The sequence below is a fragment of the Calidris pugnax genome, unplaced genomic scaffold (assembly GCF_001431845.1).
Source record: "Calidris pugnax isolate Ruff unplaced genomic scaffold, ASM143184v1 scaffold252, whole genome shotgun sequence".
Classification (NCBI taxonomy): Eukaryota; Metazoa; Chordata; class Aves; order Charadriiformes; family Scolopacidae; genus Calidris; species Calidris pugnax.
This window is the reverse complement of record NW_015091118.1, coordinates 4549799-4568480: the sequence shown is the minus strand read 5'-3', so window position 1 is coordinate 4568480 and position 18682 is coordinate 4549799. Positions and strand designations below refer to the sequence as shown.

The 18682-nt window shown below is 39.0% G+C and overlaps 1 protein-coding gene across 3 annotated transcripts in view; it reads left to right on the top strand.

Moving 5' to 3' along the window:
* The window catches only part of SLC36A4 (solute carrier family 36 (proton/amino acid symporter), member 4), an 87445-nt gene extending 70676 nt beyond the window's left edge, over positions 1-16769 (top strand). For 2 of the 3 annotated variants that reach the window (XM_014958361.1, XM_014958360.1), the window contains exon 11: positions 12663-16769. In XM_014958361.1, coding sequence (XP_014813847.1) covers positions 12663-12967 — 305 coding nt within the window. In that variant the 3' untranslated portion in view covers positions 12968-16769. The remainder of the gene's footprint in view (positions 1-12662) is intronic. The other variant, XM_014958362.1, reaches the window with a different exon arrangement.
* The last annotated feature ends 1913 nt before the right edge of the window (positions 16770-18682 follow it).

The following is an 18682-nucleotide window of genomic DNA, read 5'->3' as shown; positions in this document are numbered from 1 at the left end:
TTGTTCAACAAAAGTAATCTAAATTTGAATATTAATTATAAATATAGTCTCATCTAGAGGTAACGTTGGTTACTGTCAGGTAGAGGTAACAATGAATTACTGTCAGATTTTTTGACAGTAAAAAATTGGTGTTGAGGAATTTCAAGCATACCGTAATTTACTTTTTTGTGTTAATTTACACTATTTTTAGTAACATGAAGACCATAGACAGCACATGTACATAATAATTGCTACAATAATATTGCAGTACATTTTAATGAATGCAAGTATTTGTCTCAAAGTGTAGAGACAGTATTGTGTACTCTGAGGAATTTTTATTGGCTGTATTTATTGATCTAATTAAGCTGGCTAATTTTAGGCTTATCTGGAGTAAAATAAATCTTATTAGTGATGCAACAATTATGTTTACTTACTGCCATTGGGAAGTGACAAAAGCATTAACAGTCATGGAAAAAGGACATATTATTTGAGAGGTCTGTTAGCTGGAAGAAAAAAGATAAATATATGATTGCTGGCAATCAAAATAGTTTTATGTAAAATTGATCTTGTCAAATGAATCGTGTTATAATCATCGCGTAGGAAGTGCTAATTGAAAGAGAAGCACGGTCATTTTCAGGGCCTGGCTGAATTGGCTTATGTTCTACAGGAGGATGAAGTTTTCTCCTAAAGCCTTTTCTTCTGCAGCTCCATTAAAGCTCTAACAGCTACTGCAGTGATACTAAAGTTTATTATTTTCATATTGTTTTCATCTGTTGCTATCAAAGTGCCTTACAGAGGAACTCACTGTTATTATTATTGCCACCTTGCAGATAAGGAAGCTGAGGCATGGGGAGAGGAGATGACATGCCCAAAGCTACTGAACAGACCAGTGCAAGTGAAAAAAGCCAAAACCGTGTTTCCTATGCATAATTAAAAGCTTTATTTCTAAGGATACGGTTCCTTTGCTTATGGAGATACAAAATTATGAGACCTACAATCCCAAACATTACAATGATGGGTGATTTGTAAGATGTTTGAGAAAGCGTCTTGTTCTGGTACTTTTACAGGGTTGAAAATCACTTTCATTGACCGTTTCTTCAGACCAGCTGCACTGCTTGGAGAAAAAGTTAAATTTCCAGTCTGTGGTCCATCCAGATGCTTTCTGCTCCTTTGCTGTCTTTCTTTCTCAGATAAATGCTTGTTTGATGCACTGCTGTTTCCTGAGCAGCCTGTGTCTTATGACTGCATCCGATGCAGTCATGAGGACCAGAGGAAATGGTCTGAAGTCGCCGCAGGGGAGGTTTAGATTAGATATTAGGACTAATTACTTTACTGAGAGGGTGGTCAGGCACTGGAATGGCCTGCTTAGGGAGGTGGTGGAGTCCCCATCCCTGGAGGTATTTAAGAAACGTGTAGATGTGGCACTTCAGGGCATGCTGTAGTGCCCAAGATTGGTTTTTTTGTGTGTGTATGGTTGGACTCAATGATCTCAAAGGTCCCTTTCAACCATGAAGATTCTGTGATGCAGATTTGTCAAATCACTGGCTCTAACAAGTACTGTTTTTAACAGAAAATTTCTTGACGTGAAGACTGCTTGATGGTTTATGTTGACTGTTATAGGGCAAGAAACTGCACTGCTTCATTCTTAAGTAAAAAGCTTATTTGAAATGTAACTTTAAGTTGCTAAACTTAGGAATGGTAGAAAACTTGTTCATTTCAGAAAACTGCTTCCTTAGAAGTTATAAAGAGGCTTTTATAGCTGTATCATTTGTATTTTGACAACACGCACAGGTTTTTAAATGTTTTCTTTCCTTTAGAAATGTTGAAATGGAGCTGTGTTTTAAAAATGCTCCAGAAAATCTGAGAATTCCTCTGCCAAAACTTCAGTGATTCAGCAATTCAGGCATCTTTAAAAAAAAAACAACACACCAAAATACAGCCTGATTAATCTTTTGAATCAAGAGTAAAATTACATTTTTGCAAACTTCTTTGGGTGATTAAATTGACAGTGTTATGTTTAGAAAAAAAGAATTGAAAGGTAATTTTCTAGGTCAAAACTATAAACTCAGTGTTTGGGACACTCAGGGTGGGGTTTAAACCTCAGCTCCTTGAAGAGAGCATCGAACCTGAGCCCCCTGTTCCTGTGAAGCTGCTGCATTTGGTTGTTATTTTCCCTCTCCCATCAAGTTGAAAAGATGATAGTGAGTTCTTTGGAAATTATAGCCAAAGGATATTATGTAGTGGTACAAGCCTATGGTACACAGTCAGGCATTTCTATTGGGTATTGATTTACTTGGGTCGCAAAAAATTAAAGATGAGTGGTAAGGAGGGTGACCCCTTCTGTTTGGCACGGTGAGTGTACAGTGGGTGTTTCCAGACATCTGGCCAAGAGTGACCTGTGCCATAGGAGTGACCAGCCTCCAGCGAGCTCAGACAGCTCGACTCCGGGGGAGGATGGTGCCTCGAACACACGCTGTGCCTGAATTATACTTAAAGGGTGGGTGTCAAGAAGATGGGGCCAGTTTTTTTTCAGTGGTGCCCAGTGGCAGGACAAGAAGACATGGGCACAAACTGGAACATAAGAAGTTCCACATAAACACGAGGAGGAACTTCTTTACTTTGAGGGTGGCAGAGCACTGGAGCAGGCTGCCCAGGGAGGTGGTGGAGTCTCCTTCTCTGGAGACATTCAAAACCTGCTTGGACATGTTCCTGTGCAGCCTGCTCTAGATGGACCTGCTTTGGCAGGGGATTGGACTGGATGATCTCCAGAGGTCCCTTCCAACCCTGTATCATTCTGTGATTCGCTGGAGGCAGCTATGTGTTTGGCAGTTGAGTTTTCCTACATGATGAAGCAAGCTGCTCTCTCTGAACTTCGCTTTGTGAGGTGAAATGCCAACAAATTAAGATGGAAAACATCTGCAGATGACTGTATTTTTTTGATGGATTGGGACTGCAGGCCATAATTCAGCACTTAATCTGCCTAAGCCTGTCAACACAGGGAGCTGAACCTCAACTTGCTACTGCACGTGATTCTCTCTGGGAAGCCAAGGCACTTGGCAGCTTGTTTTTTCTATATCATCAATCAACACAGCAGGCTTTAACTAACTTATGCCTGTGACACCAGCTGTTCCAAAGCATTATTTTGGAAATGCATTGGTCATCCCACTGCAGTGTGATCATTGTCTTTTTATGGGCATTATTTTTTAATTTACTTTGGGTATGTTGCAGTAAACTCACAAGTCATTTATTAGCACGTCAGTAATAATATAGCATGTGCCATATGTCATAGGTACCGATTTATCAAAACAACCCACGTTTTCACAGCCCCATATAAGCAGGCCAATTCAGGCACTTAAAAACTACATGAGAATCCAAGCGTTTGCTTTTTATGAAAAACGTATAACATTGTGTGAAATTAGAGTGTGGCTTCCCATTTGAAGGTGACTAAAATCTCTCTGGAGACTGAAGTCTTTGGTTTGTAAGGTACTTATCACTGCTATTATTTAAATAATATGATGTATCACCTAAGTTGTTGATAAGCAAGAATTAATATCTCTTTAAGCCATTTTATTTAAGAAATAACACACACCTGTGAAATATCACTGTTAAAATACGAATCCATCTTTGAATCAAGATTAAAAAATCAATGATTTAAATTAATTTGGACCTAAAAATGACATCAGCCCACTTTCAGCACTGTTAATTTGTGCCACATGGGGTATTTTTGTGAGAAACTACTATTTTAGTGAGCACACTATCATTTTCTAGGTTTAAAGAACATCATTCATGTCATGTTAAGTGATCATTTCATGTTTTTATTGGTTAAAGGAAGCTTTTCCCTAGTATATGTAGGATTCTTATCAGCTTCCAAGTAGACTGCAAACCATTAACCACTATTCTTTTGTCCAGTGAGTTTTTTACTCATCTGGTTTCCCTCCATCCAGATACAAGAATATTGTGGGAGACAAGTCAACAGTTGAAGTAAATGACAATTACTGCTCTCCTCTCCTCCCATATGTAAATTCAGTCATTGTATCAGAGAAGACAATCAGGATGGTTGGGCATGATTTACCCTAGATAAATGGATTTTCTATTTCCAGACACCTTTTTTCTCTTTCATGTGCCCAGAAATGTGCTCTAAGATGACTTGCTTCATGATTTTTTCTGACTGAGGTGAAGCTGACTTGCCTATATTTCCATGATTATTCTTTGGACCTTTCTTCATGACGTTTACGTTCACCCAGTCATGAGGGGTCTCCATTACCTTTCAAAGACAATATAGAGTGTTCTTAGAAGGATGTTGGCCAGTTCTCTTCAGCCCTCTTGTGCCACAGTGCAACCCATTGTGTCCTGTAGACCGTTATGGTTTGAGTTTGCTCAAGTAATCTCTCATGCAATCCTCATCTGCTGGTGGTAGTTCTCACTGAGCTTTTTCACTGGTCACAGGGACTGGGAGACTGACTGAGGCAAAGCCAGCACTGAGTGCCCCAGCCTCACCTGCCTCTGTTGTCACTAAATCCCACACCCGCTCGTCAGCAGACTCACACTTTCCTCCTTCAGCCTTTTTATTACCGATGTGGTTGTAAAAGCTCTTCTTACTGCCCTTGGCATCCCTTGAATGTCTCGGCTTCAGCTGAGCTTTGGCTTTCCTAAGACCATCAAAACTGGTCAGTGTGATGTTTCTAAATTTCTCCTTTGTAGCATGTCCCAGCTTCTGTCTCCTCTGTGCTGTCTTTTTAGGTTAGAGTTGTGTCGTGAGTTCCGTTCTTAGGCAAACTGGTCTGAAACGACTTCATGTTTGGCAATTTTGCAAATTAATGTGTTCTGCTGATGGAAGCTGTAGCTGTAGCACATACAACACCCCCAAACACAGGTTAGAGATGCTTAGCTCAGAAGTTTCGTTACAGTTACCCAGAACAGAATCTCCTTGTTCTATAATTTATTTAATACTTGGGGGGAAAAGGGAGATCTAACTTAATCTGTTATTTAATATTTTTTTTTAGTCCTTGGATGTTAATTAGAGAAGATAAATTATCTGGCACAGTTATGATGATTTTTGGCATCCAGATGGATTCTGTAATGACAAAAGAGTTGCACAGTAACAGATATATTTTTTTGTCATCTCAATCAGGTGTTCCTTTAATCATCTTAATAAAATTTTACATTTCTTTTTTTAATGAAATCAAATGAGAAGCATGACAGATAAAAATAAGTAATTTTAACTATTCCTAAAGGTGTCCTTGGTAATGTTTCTCCTTTATATATACATGTTTAGTATTTACAGAACAAAGTATAGTAGCTTGAGGTAGAAGCTAAGTATGTTCAATTTAATCTTAATTACATTATTTTTTTCTCGCTATATGCAGTAATCAAAAGATATATGATGATATTTTTATTTTCAAGACCGAGGGCAAGACAAACTGTTACATAAAATGATTTTAACTCCTTGTTGCCTGGGTCTCGCTTTTGGCCTGGGATTGCAAAGTCTCCTGGATCACTGCTGCCTTCCCTGGAGCGTGGCTTCGGTTACATAGAGCATCCAGGAGAAAGCCTGGGGAGTTTGGGGTGATGACGGTGAGGGGAATAAGATTTTCCAGCCGCATGGGAAGCAGCATGGCTGGCTCTTCTAGGCTTAGCCCCTGCTCTCAGCTCTTTCTTTCCCCTCTGCTCCCTGCAGCAAAAATATGCTTGTCCTTGGATGAGCAAACATTAATTTCTGCTTGCGCTGTTGGAAGCCCTTCAGCTGTCTCAGAGTCACAGTTCATTTTTAGAGACTGAGACAAAGGGGGCAGAAGTTTAATTGCAGACTGTTTTCTGGTGGGTCCATAGAATCAGATGCCTGAAAGGGAGCAGTTGGCCATGGGAACCATGTCAGTACTGTAATGGTGTAGGATCATCCATTTACAGCTCAATATTAATCGGTTTTGCTGCATGCTTTACATTAATTTGTTGACTCTAGCTGCATGCTCTACATTAATTTGTTGAATCTAGCTGCGTACAGCAGTTGTTTATATCATTTCACTGAAGTATGTCTAAAAAGATTTGTATGGTAAAGTATCAGTAGCAAAGCTCAAATAAATTTACTGCAGAGATGAATAAATACATTTTGAATATACCAGTCTAACCAGATGTAATTTTTGAACCCATGCACTGTACGTAATTAAATGGGAAATACATTTGCACACATTGCAGCGTGTACCGTGTCAAGCACCTGTACCTGCTGGTTTTGTGGATATCCCTTTTAGGTAGTCTGGTAAGAAAACTGGACTCGGTGCCCCTGTTAAATTGCTGTTTGGTCTGATGTCAGTCTTTGTGCATCTTTCTGCGTAAGGAATAAAAATAATATAGCTGTAAACCTTTTTGTAAACAGCTTTGAAATCTGTGATGCAAAGTGCTGTAAAAAATGAATTTACTTGCACCTTTGAGAAACTGGTGTGGAGGGCTCTGGGGAAGGGATGGATCTGGCCATTCTCTCACCAGGTTATTAGGGCTCTGCTGTGTGTCGGGACAGTGTCCTTGATTGCCTCTTACTGTGAAGGATAAGGATATTTAAACCTCTCATTGTGAAGGGTAAGGATATTTAAACCATCTTCTTCTGTATGAATATAGTCATTCCTACTAACACAGGACAAAGCAATCACAAACGGTGAGTTGTAGTGTGATGGCAAATGATGTGAAGTACTTTCTGTCTCTGTTTACTGCATGTTGTGGGAAGATAATGATGAAAGAGGTTTTTCGTTCCAAAGGGAATAAAGCCAATCCATATGATGTGTGTGGCTGTCCTGCCTGCAAGCTGTATCTCTTTTGCTTTCCAGTGTGAAAATAGAATTTGTCACCTTGTAGTGTAACTGCAATTTGTCTTCTGCTTTGTTCCCTTTTCTGTTTGCTTTTGGTTTTGGGATTGAGCTGGTACTTAAAAGCATGCTTTTTAAGAAAATGGGTTAAGAAAATTATTTTTGGTGAAGACTGAATCTAAATTTTTAAAGAAATTGTCTTCTGTGTGTATCTTCTAGTCTTTTGATGTCTCCTAGAAGACCTAAAAGAACCACAACTTAAAACCCTATGTTAATTAGCAATTTTGTCCAGAAAAAGTAATTTTCTTATTCACAATTATGTAATATCAGGATCTTTTTCTAAAATTCTTTTTTTTTAAACTGCATCCATCAATACATAGATTTCTTTCTACCTGTGTGCAAAGGGCTATTATTCACAAATTCTTTTTATTTTATTATTTACAAATTCTGTAAATTATTCCCAAATTCTTCTAAGTGATTATTTGCATTAGTTTATCTTCAGATTAGTAACAGGTTTCTACTTGGTCTCCTATTCCTTTGTGTGTACATATCACAACACAGTTTAGTTTCCACTGTGAAACTCTGGAAAGGCATTTTTTGTTATTTATTTAGACTTTTTCTTGAGAGACTATGTTCTGTTAAATTTTGTCATTTATCTTTAAAATATGAATTGTTTTAATTGTGATGTAGTATGTTACTGTTTTATAAAAGAGAGATACATGATTTATCATGGTTCTCTAAATAAGTCTGCAGTGCCCAGCTGATGTTGGAGAGGTAGCACGCACTGTTTTGCCTGCCTTCAAGCCAAGGTAGAAGATTTAACTTATGTACACAGCATGGAAATACGTTTGCTTAGAAAACACAACATGGATTCCCTGGTCAAATAACTACTTGAGAAAATGTAGATATCCTGACTTTCTAAGTTGTCCAGCCTGCAGATGTAAACTCCTCGCAGCCGAACCTGCTAAGCTTTCTAGGGTTGTCCATAGCAGAGAAATGGTTTTCTATTCTCTTAGGAGGTAAAGGAGAAAAAATCAAGGAACGTGGAGAACAGTGTTGTGGAAAAGGAGGAGTGAGTTGGAAGAACGTACAGAAGTGCTGCATTAGGGAAGGGGATCCAGGAAGCAATGGAGTAGCATGAAGGGAAGAAGAGGATGCCAGTTTGACTGGCTGAGCACTACTATATTTAGGAAAGATGGACAGAGAGCACAGACTGGGATATTAGAATAGGAAGGAGGATTCAGGCTTTGTTTTGCCTACAGCAAGAATTCTTTGGCAAGCATTTAATTGTAGGCATTTTTTCTTACTGGAAGGAAGTCTTTCTTTGCAGTCTTCACTTCTTCACATCTTCAGGAAGTCTTCACAGGTATCTGTTAAAAATATAATACTGTTTTTTCCTTTTTGGGAAATTGTATGTATGTCAGACACTCATCTTTAATACATCAGTGTTCTGGTCTTCTGATTTGGTCCTGGAAAAGTGGTACAAATAGAGAGTAAGTTTGGGGTATGCTGACCTCCTGCAGAACAGGGACCTCTTCAGCGCTGTCACTGCCTTTGAGGAACGCTGGTTGTATGTGGCTTGAGACAATTATTTTGCTCTTCAACTGTGGGAAGTTACCACTCCCTAGTAAAATCTGACATTTCTCATGCTTAAGAAGCCCTCAGTCTTTCTGACCATGTATATATGCAAAACCTGCTGTTAGGACAATTTGTTTGGGCCATACTGCTGATCTGGTAACGTATGTATTACTTCTTTTCTTCAGATGCACATGCATAAATACCGCTGACCTGTTTTGTTATGGGTGAATCTAAAATCTAAAATCTGTACTATCTGGAAAGTAATTTCTTATAATGATTTTAGTAAAGAAATACTAAACAGCTTTATTATTGGGCTAAAGGAAAATTTAGGAAAAATGATCAATATTATTAGCCTTTTAAATTTCAAAATTGCCTTCTGTCTTAAATAAATTAAATCCTTCTAGAAACATGGAAAAAAGGCTTTTTAAGTGAGCCATATCATTAAAACCTCCTGATGAAGTCATGATACGTTTTGCTTTTATCTGTGTGTGAAGAGAACCAAAATTATAATTCAGTCTTTACTTGATCCGTAGATGCTAATTAGAGCAGTGCCCATCTTGCTCAAGGGTCTAGCATGGCATATGCATTACTTTTTGATATAAATAAAGTAGCTCAATATTTGATTACTAGAGGAAGTATTGGAATATGGTAGTTACATATTTGAATTAATTTGCAGTTATAATGTACTTAGATTGGATAGTATTAAAAATGTCAAAACTTTTCTTTTCTTTTCCCCCAGCAATCTCATTGGAATTACCTCAGCAAGTCTGGCTAGTAATGTGCTGCTTCTGTAACAAGGAGAGAAAGTTGTAAAAGAAGCAGCACTACGATAAAAACAGAGTAAAGTTAAGGGCATCTTTCCACTGGGATGGTATGTCCCTTAAGAAAATAGAAACATTCTGCTGTAGTATTCCTCCCCCAAGAAAGCACCAGCTGACACAAATGGGTGACTCCATGGCTGAGATGGGCCAGAGAATCCATTATTACTAGTTTTTGAGATTAGGCTGTAGAGTTTAAGGTAGAATCAGTATGTTGTTTAGAATATTGGTAGAATTAATCTCTTGTTATCTCTGTGAGATGTTAGGTTCATATGGCTCTTGCTCTTTCAGTTGAGCGTGAAGACAATTTAACTGTTGGCCAATAAATATGTCTCATATTGATGCCGTAGGACTTTTTTTTTTTCTTTTTTTTTTTTCAGTTGGGATTCCTAGAGCTTCCAAACTATAAAGTTTCATGACTGTTGATAAAGGTTCATCATTTCTTCTTGACTCAGTACTTTAAAACCTATGTGTGGCTGGGAAAATCAGACTCCCTGCCTGTAGGAATGCCCCTTGTTTACTTCTGGAAACTGGACCCCTTTCTTAACTCTTGAGGACATTTTTTGGTAGATCATAAACATGAGGTGTATTTCTCATGGATTGTTAGAGCATAAATAAGACACTAAATAAAACCTTGAAATACATTTCCAGCCTTCATCCAACAGCAATATCCAGATTCAGGCAAATTCGTATGAGCCAGACAGACTTTTTTTTAATGAGATCACAGCATTTTGCTTTTCTGCACAGCATTTTGCACACAGCAAACACATAGCATTTTGCTCTTCTGTAACCCAAAGCAATTATAAGCTGTAGTTTTGGTTTTTTCCAATTAAAAAGGTATTGCATTATTTGTAATAAAGCAGAACGTTTGAAAGAAAACTATGCGCTATAAATTAATGAATACCTTCTAAATTCTGGACACATGTGGAATTGAAAGAGTTCTATTCCAGAAGTTGAAAATCAATATTTAATGAATACAACCACTACATCTATCAAACTAGCAATATAATAAATGTGCAGCCCTCTCTTTTCCTTCAGAAGAACACATTCAACATAGTCTTTAGCTGAGTTTTACCAGTCATTGCAAATATACTTCAGTAGCACTTTTCAATTACTTATGAACAGTGCATCGCTGTGGAAGCATCGAGCACGCTTGCTGGTCAGTCTGGTCTGAGCACCCATCCTATATGGTTTGGGCACTCATGGTGCTGCTTTTGTGGCTTTACGGAAGTTACGGCCACAAAAGCTACAGAGGTGGGTACTTTCTTACTTTTATTAACGTTGGCACAATTCATTTGGCTGCATCCTAGGTAATGTGTAAATATGTGACATTTTGAGTCTTTATATGTCGTATTCATGTAATGGAATAAACCATTTGGCATTGAGTAGGTCTGTCATAACAGTGCGATAAAAAATTCAGCTTATCTATTTTTGAGTGTCAGGGTATCCTGAAGGACACCTCTGACTCTGCCCAAGCTTCCTTTGGCCACATGGTGGCCCTCATATCTCTGTAGAATCACAAAGTGTTGATAAACTATAGTCGTAACAAGCAAGACCAAGTTAATTGATATTTCTTTGCAGATCTCTGCATGATATGCTTCTTTCAAGTAGGATGAGCTGGAGAATCCTTTATCCCTCTATGGGCTCCTAACATCTTGCCTCTTTTTTACATGAGATCTCTGTAGTTAGGGGTTTTATTAAAATGTATAGTAAATGGTTACCTGGTAGCAGCAGATAACTGTTGTGTTCTGCAGGTGAATTTTGAGAGCATTTGCTGATGTATTTTTCCCCAAGTTAGATATTCTCAATGGAAAGCATCAGCCTTGACAGAATTTGAGTATTTTTATTGTTCCATTTGTTTATTGCCATAAATGTTCACTACATAATATGTGGTCGGTGGAGCAATTGCTCTAAGGCCAAACATGCTTTTAAGAAGGGTGGTATGGAAGAACCAAAACCTATTACATGGTATATATTACAGCAGAGGACCACAAAGGTGATTAGGGGCCTGGAGCATCTGTCTTAGGAGGAGAAGCTGAGGGACTTGGGTCTTTTTAGTCTGGAGAAAAGAAGACTGAGGGGGGATCTGATCAATGCTTATAAATACTTAAAGGGAGGGTGTCAAGAGGACGGGGCTGGTCTTTTTTCCGTGGTGCCCAGCGATAGGACAAGAGGAAATGGGCACAAACTTGAATATGAGAAGTTCCACCTAAACGTGAGGAGGAACTTCTTCACTTTGAGGGTGGCAGAGCACTGGAACAGGCTGCCCCGGGAGGTGGTGGACTCCCATTCTCTGGAGACATTGAAAACCTGCCTTGAGATGTTCCTTGTGAGCCTGCTCTAGGCGGACCTGCTTTGGCAGGGGTGTTGGTCTAGATGATCTCCAGAGGTCCCATCCAACCCCATATCATTCTGTGATTCTGTATTTTTTATTTGCTGGTGACTTTTACACCAGTTTTCCCCATTCCCTTTCTTCTGATTGCTTCCTTGTCTCAGTGAGATGTGACAGAAGATGGCAAGCAGGCAGATGCTGTGGATGTTTACACTAATGTCTGACAGCTACAAGGTGGTCTATTCATGGAAGGAAAAAAAAGACATTTTCACCACATACAGGGGGTCATATAGAGGCCTGTGCTCAGCTGGCCTTTGAAAGCTGGTTTCTAGTAGAGGACTGAGAGCGTTACGTGACAACCGGTGTCTCTGAGTTAATACCAGGGTACCTGGCCTGGGCTTGCAGCCAAAGGGGTGAAAACCAGAACTGGTTCTGGTCCAACAGGATGGATTCTGTTTGTGTCAATGGTTCCGGGAGGTGAGACTGGTCGTGCCAAGCTAAAAGGCTTAGTAGGCCTTGTGTCCAGAACTGTCTTCTGGCAGAACTAAGTTCTCGTTTCGTTAACTGGGCAACTATTTTAGTGACATTTTACAAATTGAATGCAATTGTATAAACCAAGATTTTTCAAGAGACAAGTTTGTGGGTAAAAGTGACTTAAATGATTGTGAGAATGCCAAGGGGTCAGTGGGTTTGGTTCAGTTTGAATAATTTTATGTCACTTTCAGATTATTAGTAATTAATAGCAATATGTTTTTGCCCACTGTCCCCTGAGCAGCATGCAGCAGCCCCTTCCCCTGCTCCTCCTGAACTTCATTGTTTCATCTTAAAAACCCAACAACAGAAAAAAAAAAAGTCTCCATACAATTTCAAATTTCTCATTTCTCTATGATTTTCTGGCCTAATTTATTTACTCTATAAGTACAAGAAAACTTAACTTGGAGCTCTGCTAGCTCATGCAGAAATTCAGAGTTGAAACTGAGTATCTCCGGTGAGCATAAAGATATATCTTACTCAGAAATACATGCATTAATCTATATATCATACTCCACCTGCAGCTGGAAGAACAGTGAATGGTTTAAAAAGCATGAACCACTAGGTTATGTGTTTGTTTTTCATGAGGATGTTGAACCTGAAGCCACTATTACCCTTCTTGTGTTGTAGGTGCTGTAGCAGTTTTGATCCCTCGCCTAGACCTGGTGATTTCTTTCGTCGGAGCCGTCAGCAGCAGCACTCTGGCACTGATTCTGCCACCTCTGGTTGAAATCCTCACCTTCTACAAGGAAAACTTGTGTTTATGGACGATATTGAAAGACGTTTTTATAGCTGTCATTGGAGTTGTTGGATTTTTAACAGGGACCTATGTGACGGTTGAAGAAATCATTTATCCTGCATCCACACTTCTAGCTAACGCAACAGAGAGCATCCCTGTGGATTTAAATGCTACAAACTTGGCTGGTTTAAAGTAATAACCAGGGACTTTGAACTACTTTGTTCCTTAACAGGAAATCCTAGATGGATGGCAGACTTACGTGTGGGACAAATTCCATTTCCACATGAATTTTTGAAAAATAGCATGCAGCCCTTTGTCACTGTTGTTTGTTCTTTCCTTCATTCCTTCCGATCTACCTGAATTGACTCCTTTGCTCTCAACTTCTGCTCATCAGCTAAATTGATGTCAGGATTTAAAATATATACATGAATATAGAAAGGAAATACGATTTTAGGTTATTGGCAAGAAAAAAAGAAGAGTTTTTGTAAGGAAGTCAAGATGCCTTCCTCCTCAGAAAAGGTGGAAGTCAATCCATTCCTAATATCTAGGCACCAAGACTAAGCACTCCTGTTTTCACACCAGCTCTGTTGTAAGGGCTGGAGTGGGAGCTCAGTGATGCATAGACCTCCTCATGGCTGTCTCTGGTGGGGTGGATTGCACCCTGGTGAACCAGAGGCACTATAGCTTTAGAAAAGAGCAGCTGTGTTTTTAATTTCCATTCTGGGGACTTAGATGTTTGCCATGGAGAAGTTTTTGGGTAGTTGCAGTTGCCTGGCTCTGGTTCCTGGGGGTAGCTGTGTCCTGTGCAGAAGGACTGTGGCTCCCGTTCAGTCTTGTCACACTGGGGGGTTTTCAAGCAATTGGAAGGACCAAGCCCACCCTGGTTGGTAGAGCTGACCACTGCTGGTGGTTGGTTACATGACAGTAAGCATAAAGGCAGTTTTATTTCGTGCCAACTAGCTTAACATCTAGGCTGAAGAATGGACAAGGCTGTAAGGTTTAGAGGTAAAGGCTGGATCTTTTACTAGATCAAAAGATCACCAGTTTGGAGTGTTCTTGCCATCTTACATGATCTGTTACTATATGTTCCTGTACCATGAGGTGTTCAGCATGGCAAGACCCTGCTCCAGGGAGATGCCAACTGTCATACTCCGTAGAGCCGTGGAGCTCTTGCTGTCCACAGGAGCTCTAAAGATTCACGATGTTAATTTCTGTGTGAGAGAGGGAAGGATGAGACGCTGCTATCTAGAGTGGAGCTTGTGCCATACTTTCAAATGTATAAACTGGGTTATTTGTGAAAGGATTTGTGATTCCACAGCACTGTGAGCTGGGGGACACTGGGGGGGATCTGCTTTGAAGCTCTTTCTCCCTCGAGGGCACCACCTGCCTGCAAGTTGTCTGAAGATGTGGGTTGTCTTAGGACTTGCTTTCAACTACGGGTACTTTGTAGGGAGGTGCAGCTTAGATGAGATGTGGGGTATTCATGTGAGGACATGACTTTTTTTTTTAAGAAAGTAATTATATATCCCTTTTGGATTTTGAATCCAAACTTACAGGATGTTGTTTATCAGAGCAATATTACTTTCTGTAATGATGCAAAAACATCCAACACCACAAATGATAAGTCATTTATTTTTATACATTTTGGTAACTGCTGTTCTAACCCATTTTTTACACCTTTTCTTTATCATTGATTTCAACTATAGAAATGTATGAAATATGGTATTTTTTTAACATATTACTAGAAGTCTGTAGACTGCATATCTATATTTCTATTGGACATATAAAAATTATTTTTGCATTCTTATATTCTGCCTTAAATAGGATCTAACACACCCTTTACTGATTTTTGCTTCTTCTGTCCATTCTAGAATCAGAAAAGAACAAGTTGATAAGTTGGTAATTGGGTAGAAATGAGTTTTATTCAGCAACCCTGCACACCGAGTCCCCAGACGAAATCCTGATTTTCAGGGTTCATATTTGACTTTCTGGCTCGCATTTCATAGATTACTTTCACTCTGAATGCTAAAGGTATATTTTTGGTCTTGATTTCTAAAAACACTCTATATTTTGTACAATACTAGAACTGTATTTATCATACTCATCCCTGTTATAAGAAACTCCTTTTTCTAAGGAATATTTTTAATTATAACATTCCCCCAAGAAATACGTTAGGCCAAAACCTCTCTACTGTATTCATATAAATTAAGATAGAAATATATGTAATATTTTGCTTGCTTTCAGTATATTCCTCAGAAATCTACCATTTGGCATTACAGTGCTAGAGTAATATACTGCTAGCAATACCTATATTTATATTTTCTCTTCAAAATATTTCCTCAGTCATCTGCCATGTGGTGACTGTATTTGAGCACTTTCAGCTCCGCGTTGATGAGGGCATTTCTGATCGGGATTCGTTATCGCATGTAGTTCAAACTGCACGTGTTTGTTCAAGCAATAGTTCTGAGCAAGGCTCTTATTTTCATTTTTACATGGACGAAGTTAAATACTCAGCAGGCACTTTAAAGGGATGAGTCTCTATGGGTATGATACAAGAGAATTAACCTTTGGTATGAAAGTGCCACAGCAGAGCAAACACAGTAGTTTTTAGTCTTTAAGCCATTTTAAAAGACATTGAATCTAAGCGTTTCCATCTGTTTCATGATGAATCTATTGTTTACCTAAACCATACACTGCATGCTGATAGATATGGTTTTGTGCACCATATTTTCCTTGACATTAAATATTTCTACATAGAACATTTTTAGTAGGACTGATAGGATTGAAATGGAAGTTGTTTTTTCCTGTTAGTTTTGCATCTTTCTGCCCCTGTGTGTTTGGAGAATAAAGGACTGTCAAGTCCATTCATACCATCTGTTCTGCGTCCATGGTGTCCGAGTGAGCGACTCTGAGAAGGTGCTTCTGCCAGGCTGCAGCAGGACTTGACCAGGTCAGAGTTTGGTGGGGATTTTTGGCCGTGCAAGTGAATGCTGATATGGTACTGTCAATGAAGATTTGCTCAGCTGGGTTCCAAGAACCTAAATAGGTGGCCTTGGTACCCAGGTGAACATAACGTATCCTTTTGAAAGCCAGACAACTTGTTTAGAAGCTTGATAAGTTTGAGGAATCTCATCTCAGCCATCATACTTTGGGTAACCTGGCCCAGATACAAGCCCTTACAGCCCTTACTGCCGTGTTTGCCGGGGGAGCAGCCTGTGGAGGAGCAGATTCTCAGAGCCACATACTCCCACTGACTGAGCAGGTACAAGTAGTGTGTTTGTGCAGTGGGCCAGTGTTGCCATGTCTAACGATGTTGTATCTTTTGAATCTTTAAAATGTTCATTAATGTATTTTGCACAATGTCGATTTTTCTCCTACAGTGTAGGATTTTTGTTACTTTAACACTCATACAGTGCATTTGTGTGGCCTGCTCTTTCAAACAGAAAGAGTCAGGAATCAGAGTATCTTGCTTTGGATAAGACTAAAATGTCACATAGTGAAAAACTACTAAGTCTGAATAATAAGAGTGTTCCTGTGAAACATTGCCAAAGATTTAAAAGATAGGAAATTCTGACAGAAACCTCTTCTGAATAATAAGAGTCTTCATTCAACTTTTAAAGTACTGTAATATAAATAGCAAGTTAAGATGCAGAGTGTAAAACTGAGATTTAATAGGTATGGTTTACATTAATATATATTTAAGATGGAAATATAGTTTAGCATAAGCTAAATTAAACTGAAAATGTATGTGATTGGTTTATGTTCTTGACAAGGAACAGAAAGCTATTGTATTTATATACTGTACATGCACTTATATTTTACAATATAATATTGTTAACAATTTTAATGTAATTTAATCATTAGCTGCACTATAAGTTACTGGATCATTTTCTTGTCTATAACTGTTCATCCTCAAATATTGGGCAAGTAAGAGGGTGGGTTTGCCTAATGTTCTGTAACTTAAATCTTCTGTATCAATAAATACCACAATAACGTTATCCTGCTAACTCACTGTTATCCTGCCTGTCACCACTACTACATCACTTGAAGAAATAGCTGTCTCAGTGCAGAATTTACCTTTGAAGTTATCTGAGGAACAGCGAGTAAGTTGAGACTGTTAGACAAGATCAAGAGCTGACTTTTCATTGATAACAAATCTCACTTCAAAGTCACACAGGCACTCCTGGAAAATCCCACCTCCACTCCAAGAGTTTTGGTGAGAGCACACTTAAAGTGAGTCTTGTGCCTCTGCTTAGGAAATGAGTTTATTTCTAAATGCACACAGGCAGCCAGGAGTTCCCACTGAAATTCCAGTTCCCATTTGGAAAACTGCAACAAAAAAGACAGAATCTAAAAATTGGACAAGCCCTTATATGCTTGGTATGGACTTGACCTTAACTTTAAGTATGGCGTGTTGGATAATGGTATGGAAGAAATTGATGTTCTGTGCTTCCTATCTAAATTTTAAATTACGAGATGAAAACAAAAGTGGCAGCATAAGCTTTCCTGTTCTCAACAATTTTGCAAAAGGACTTATATTTCCCATTTTAATACAAGGCCCTTTGAAGGTGTGCTCAGTGAGGCACCCAGAAACACCCAACCCGTTTTAGGGAGGCCTGTGTGAATACAATTGAGGCAGAAGTAGTACACGAGTGTCCTTGAGAGTGATCCACCAGAAAAATGGTTTTATAAATAAGAAACCTAGAATGGTTTGAAAGTCCTCTAACACCAGCAGAGAGCCTGTAGCTGTTGCATTGGAAAGATAGATTTCAGCCTCCTGGAAGTCAAGAAGAATTTGAATCCTTATCTCCCTAACAGACGAGCACACACATGGCCAAATTCCCTTGTGGATCTAGCTGTCAGGGACGTGTACTTGTACAAGCTGACCTTCAGGACCACTCCTACTTCTGAAAGTTCAAGTCCTTTTAACCTGAGTTTTTCAGTTCCTGAATTTTACGAGTGCTTTAAATATGTTTATTTCTTTTAAAAAATGGCCCTAGGTGGCTAGTTATGGGTAACACTAAATTCCATTATTCTCCTCTAATATATGGAGAAGAAGTAATTTCTAAAAGGTTTGACAGAAATGCACATTATACCCAACACTTCACATTTTAGATCTTTGTATATCTTAGATGTCTGTGAGACAAAACTGCTTTTACACAAGTGTAAAACACAAAATGAATGCAAGAATGTAGTTTTCCTTTTTCAAAAACTCGTGTTTATTAGGCTGAAAATGAATACTTCTAAATTGTAGTATGGGGGAGAGAAATTAATTTCTAAGATATGAAAAGCCTCTGTGAGAGAAGTGGTTGCAGGTGAATGAAGCACAACCAGAAACGAGGCCATTTAGTAATTTCCATCCCTCTCCAGTTCCAGTCCCTGACCTCGCCATGGGCTTGGTGCATGTGGACAAAGCAGGGAATGGTTCTTGAATGGAGCTTAAGAAGTATCAATAGGAATATTTAGGTGTAGGATATGTTGCCTGCACAGAAGAATATCTTGTCATTTTAGTCACTGTGGGATATCTGGCATGACATTCACTTGCTGTTGTCCAAGGAAGGTTTGGGCCTCCTGTAGATCCTGTGTTATATTGACCTATTCTGTAATTACGGATGTCTTAGATACCAAAGGGCATTTCAAACAGCAGTAGACAGCTGTGGTTTGGTACCTGAGTCATGGTCTTAGAAAATATCAGTATGAACTTTAGAAAGAATCTAGGGCTCAAGTAAGTTGGATAAATGTCAATATTGGTGCCATTTGAGATGCATGAGAGCATCTAGACATCCATCTGTGATTTGTAGATATGACAAGAGACCTGAGCCCTTCCTGATCAGCAGTAGGAGACAAGACACACCGGGGCATCTCAAAGGGCAGTGCGTGTCTGTGCTTGGCAGCTGGACTGAACCCCTGG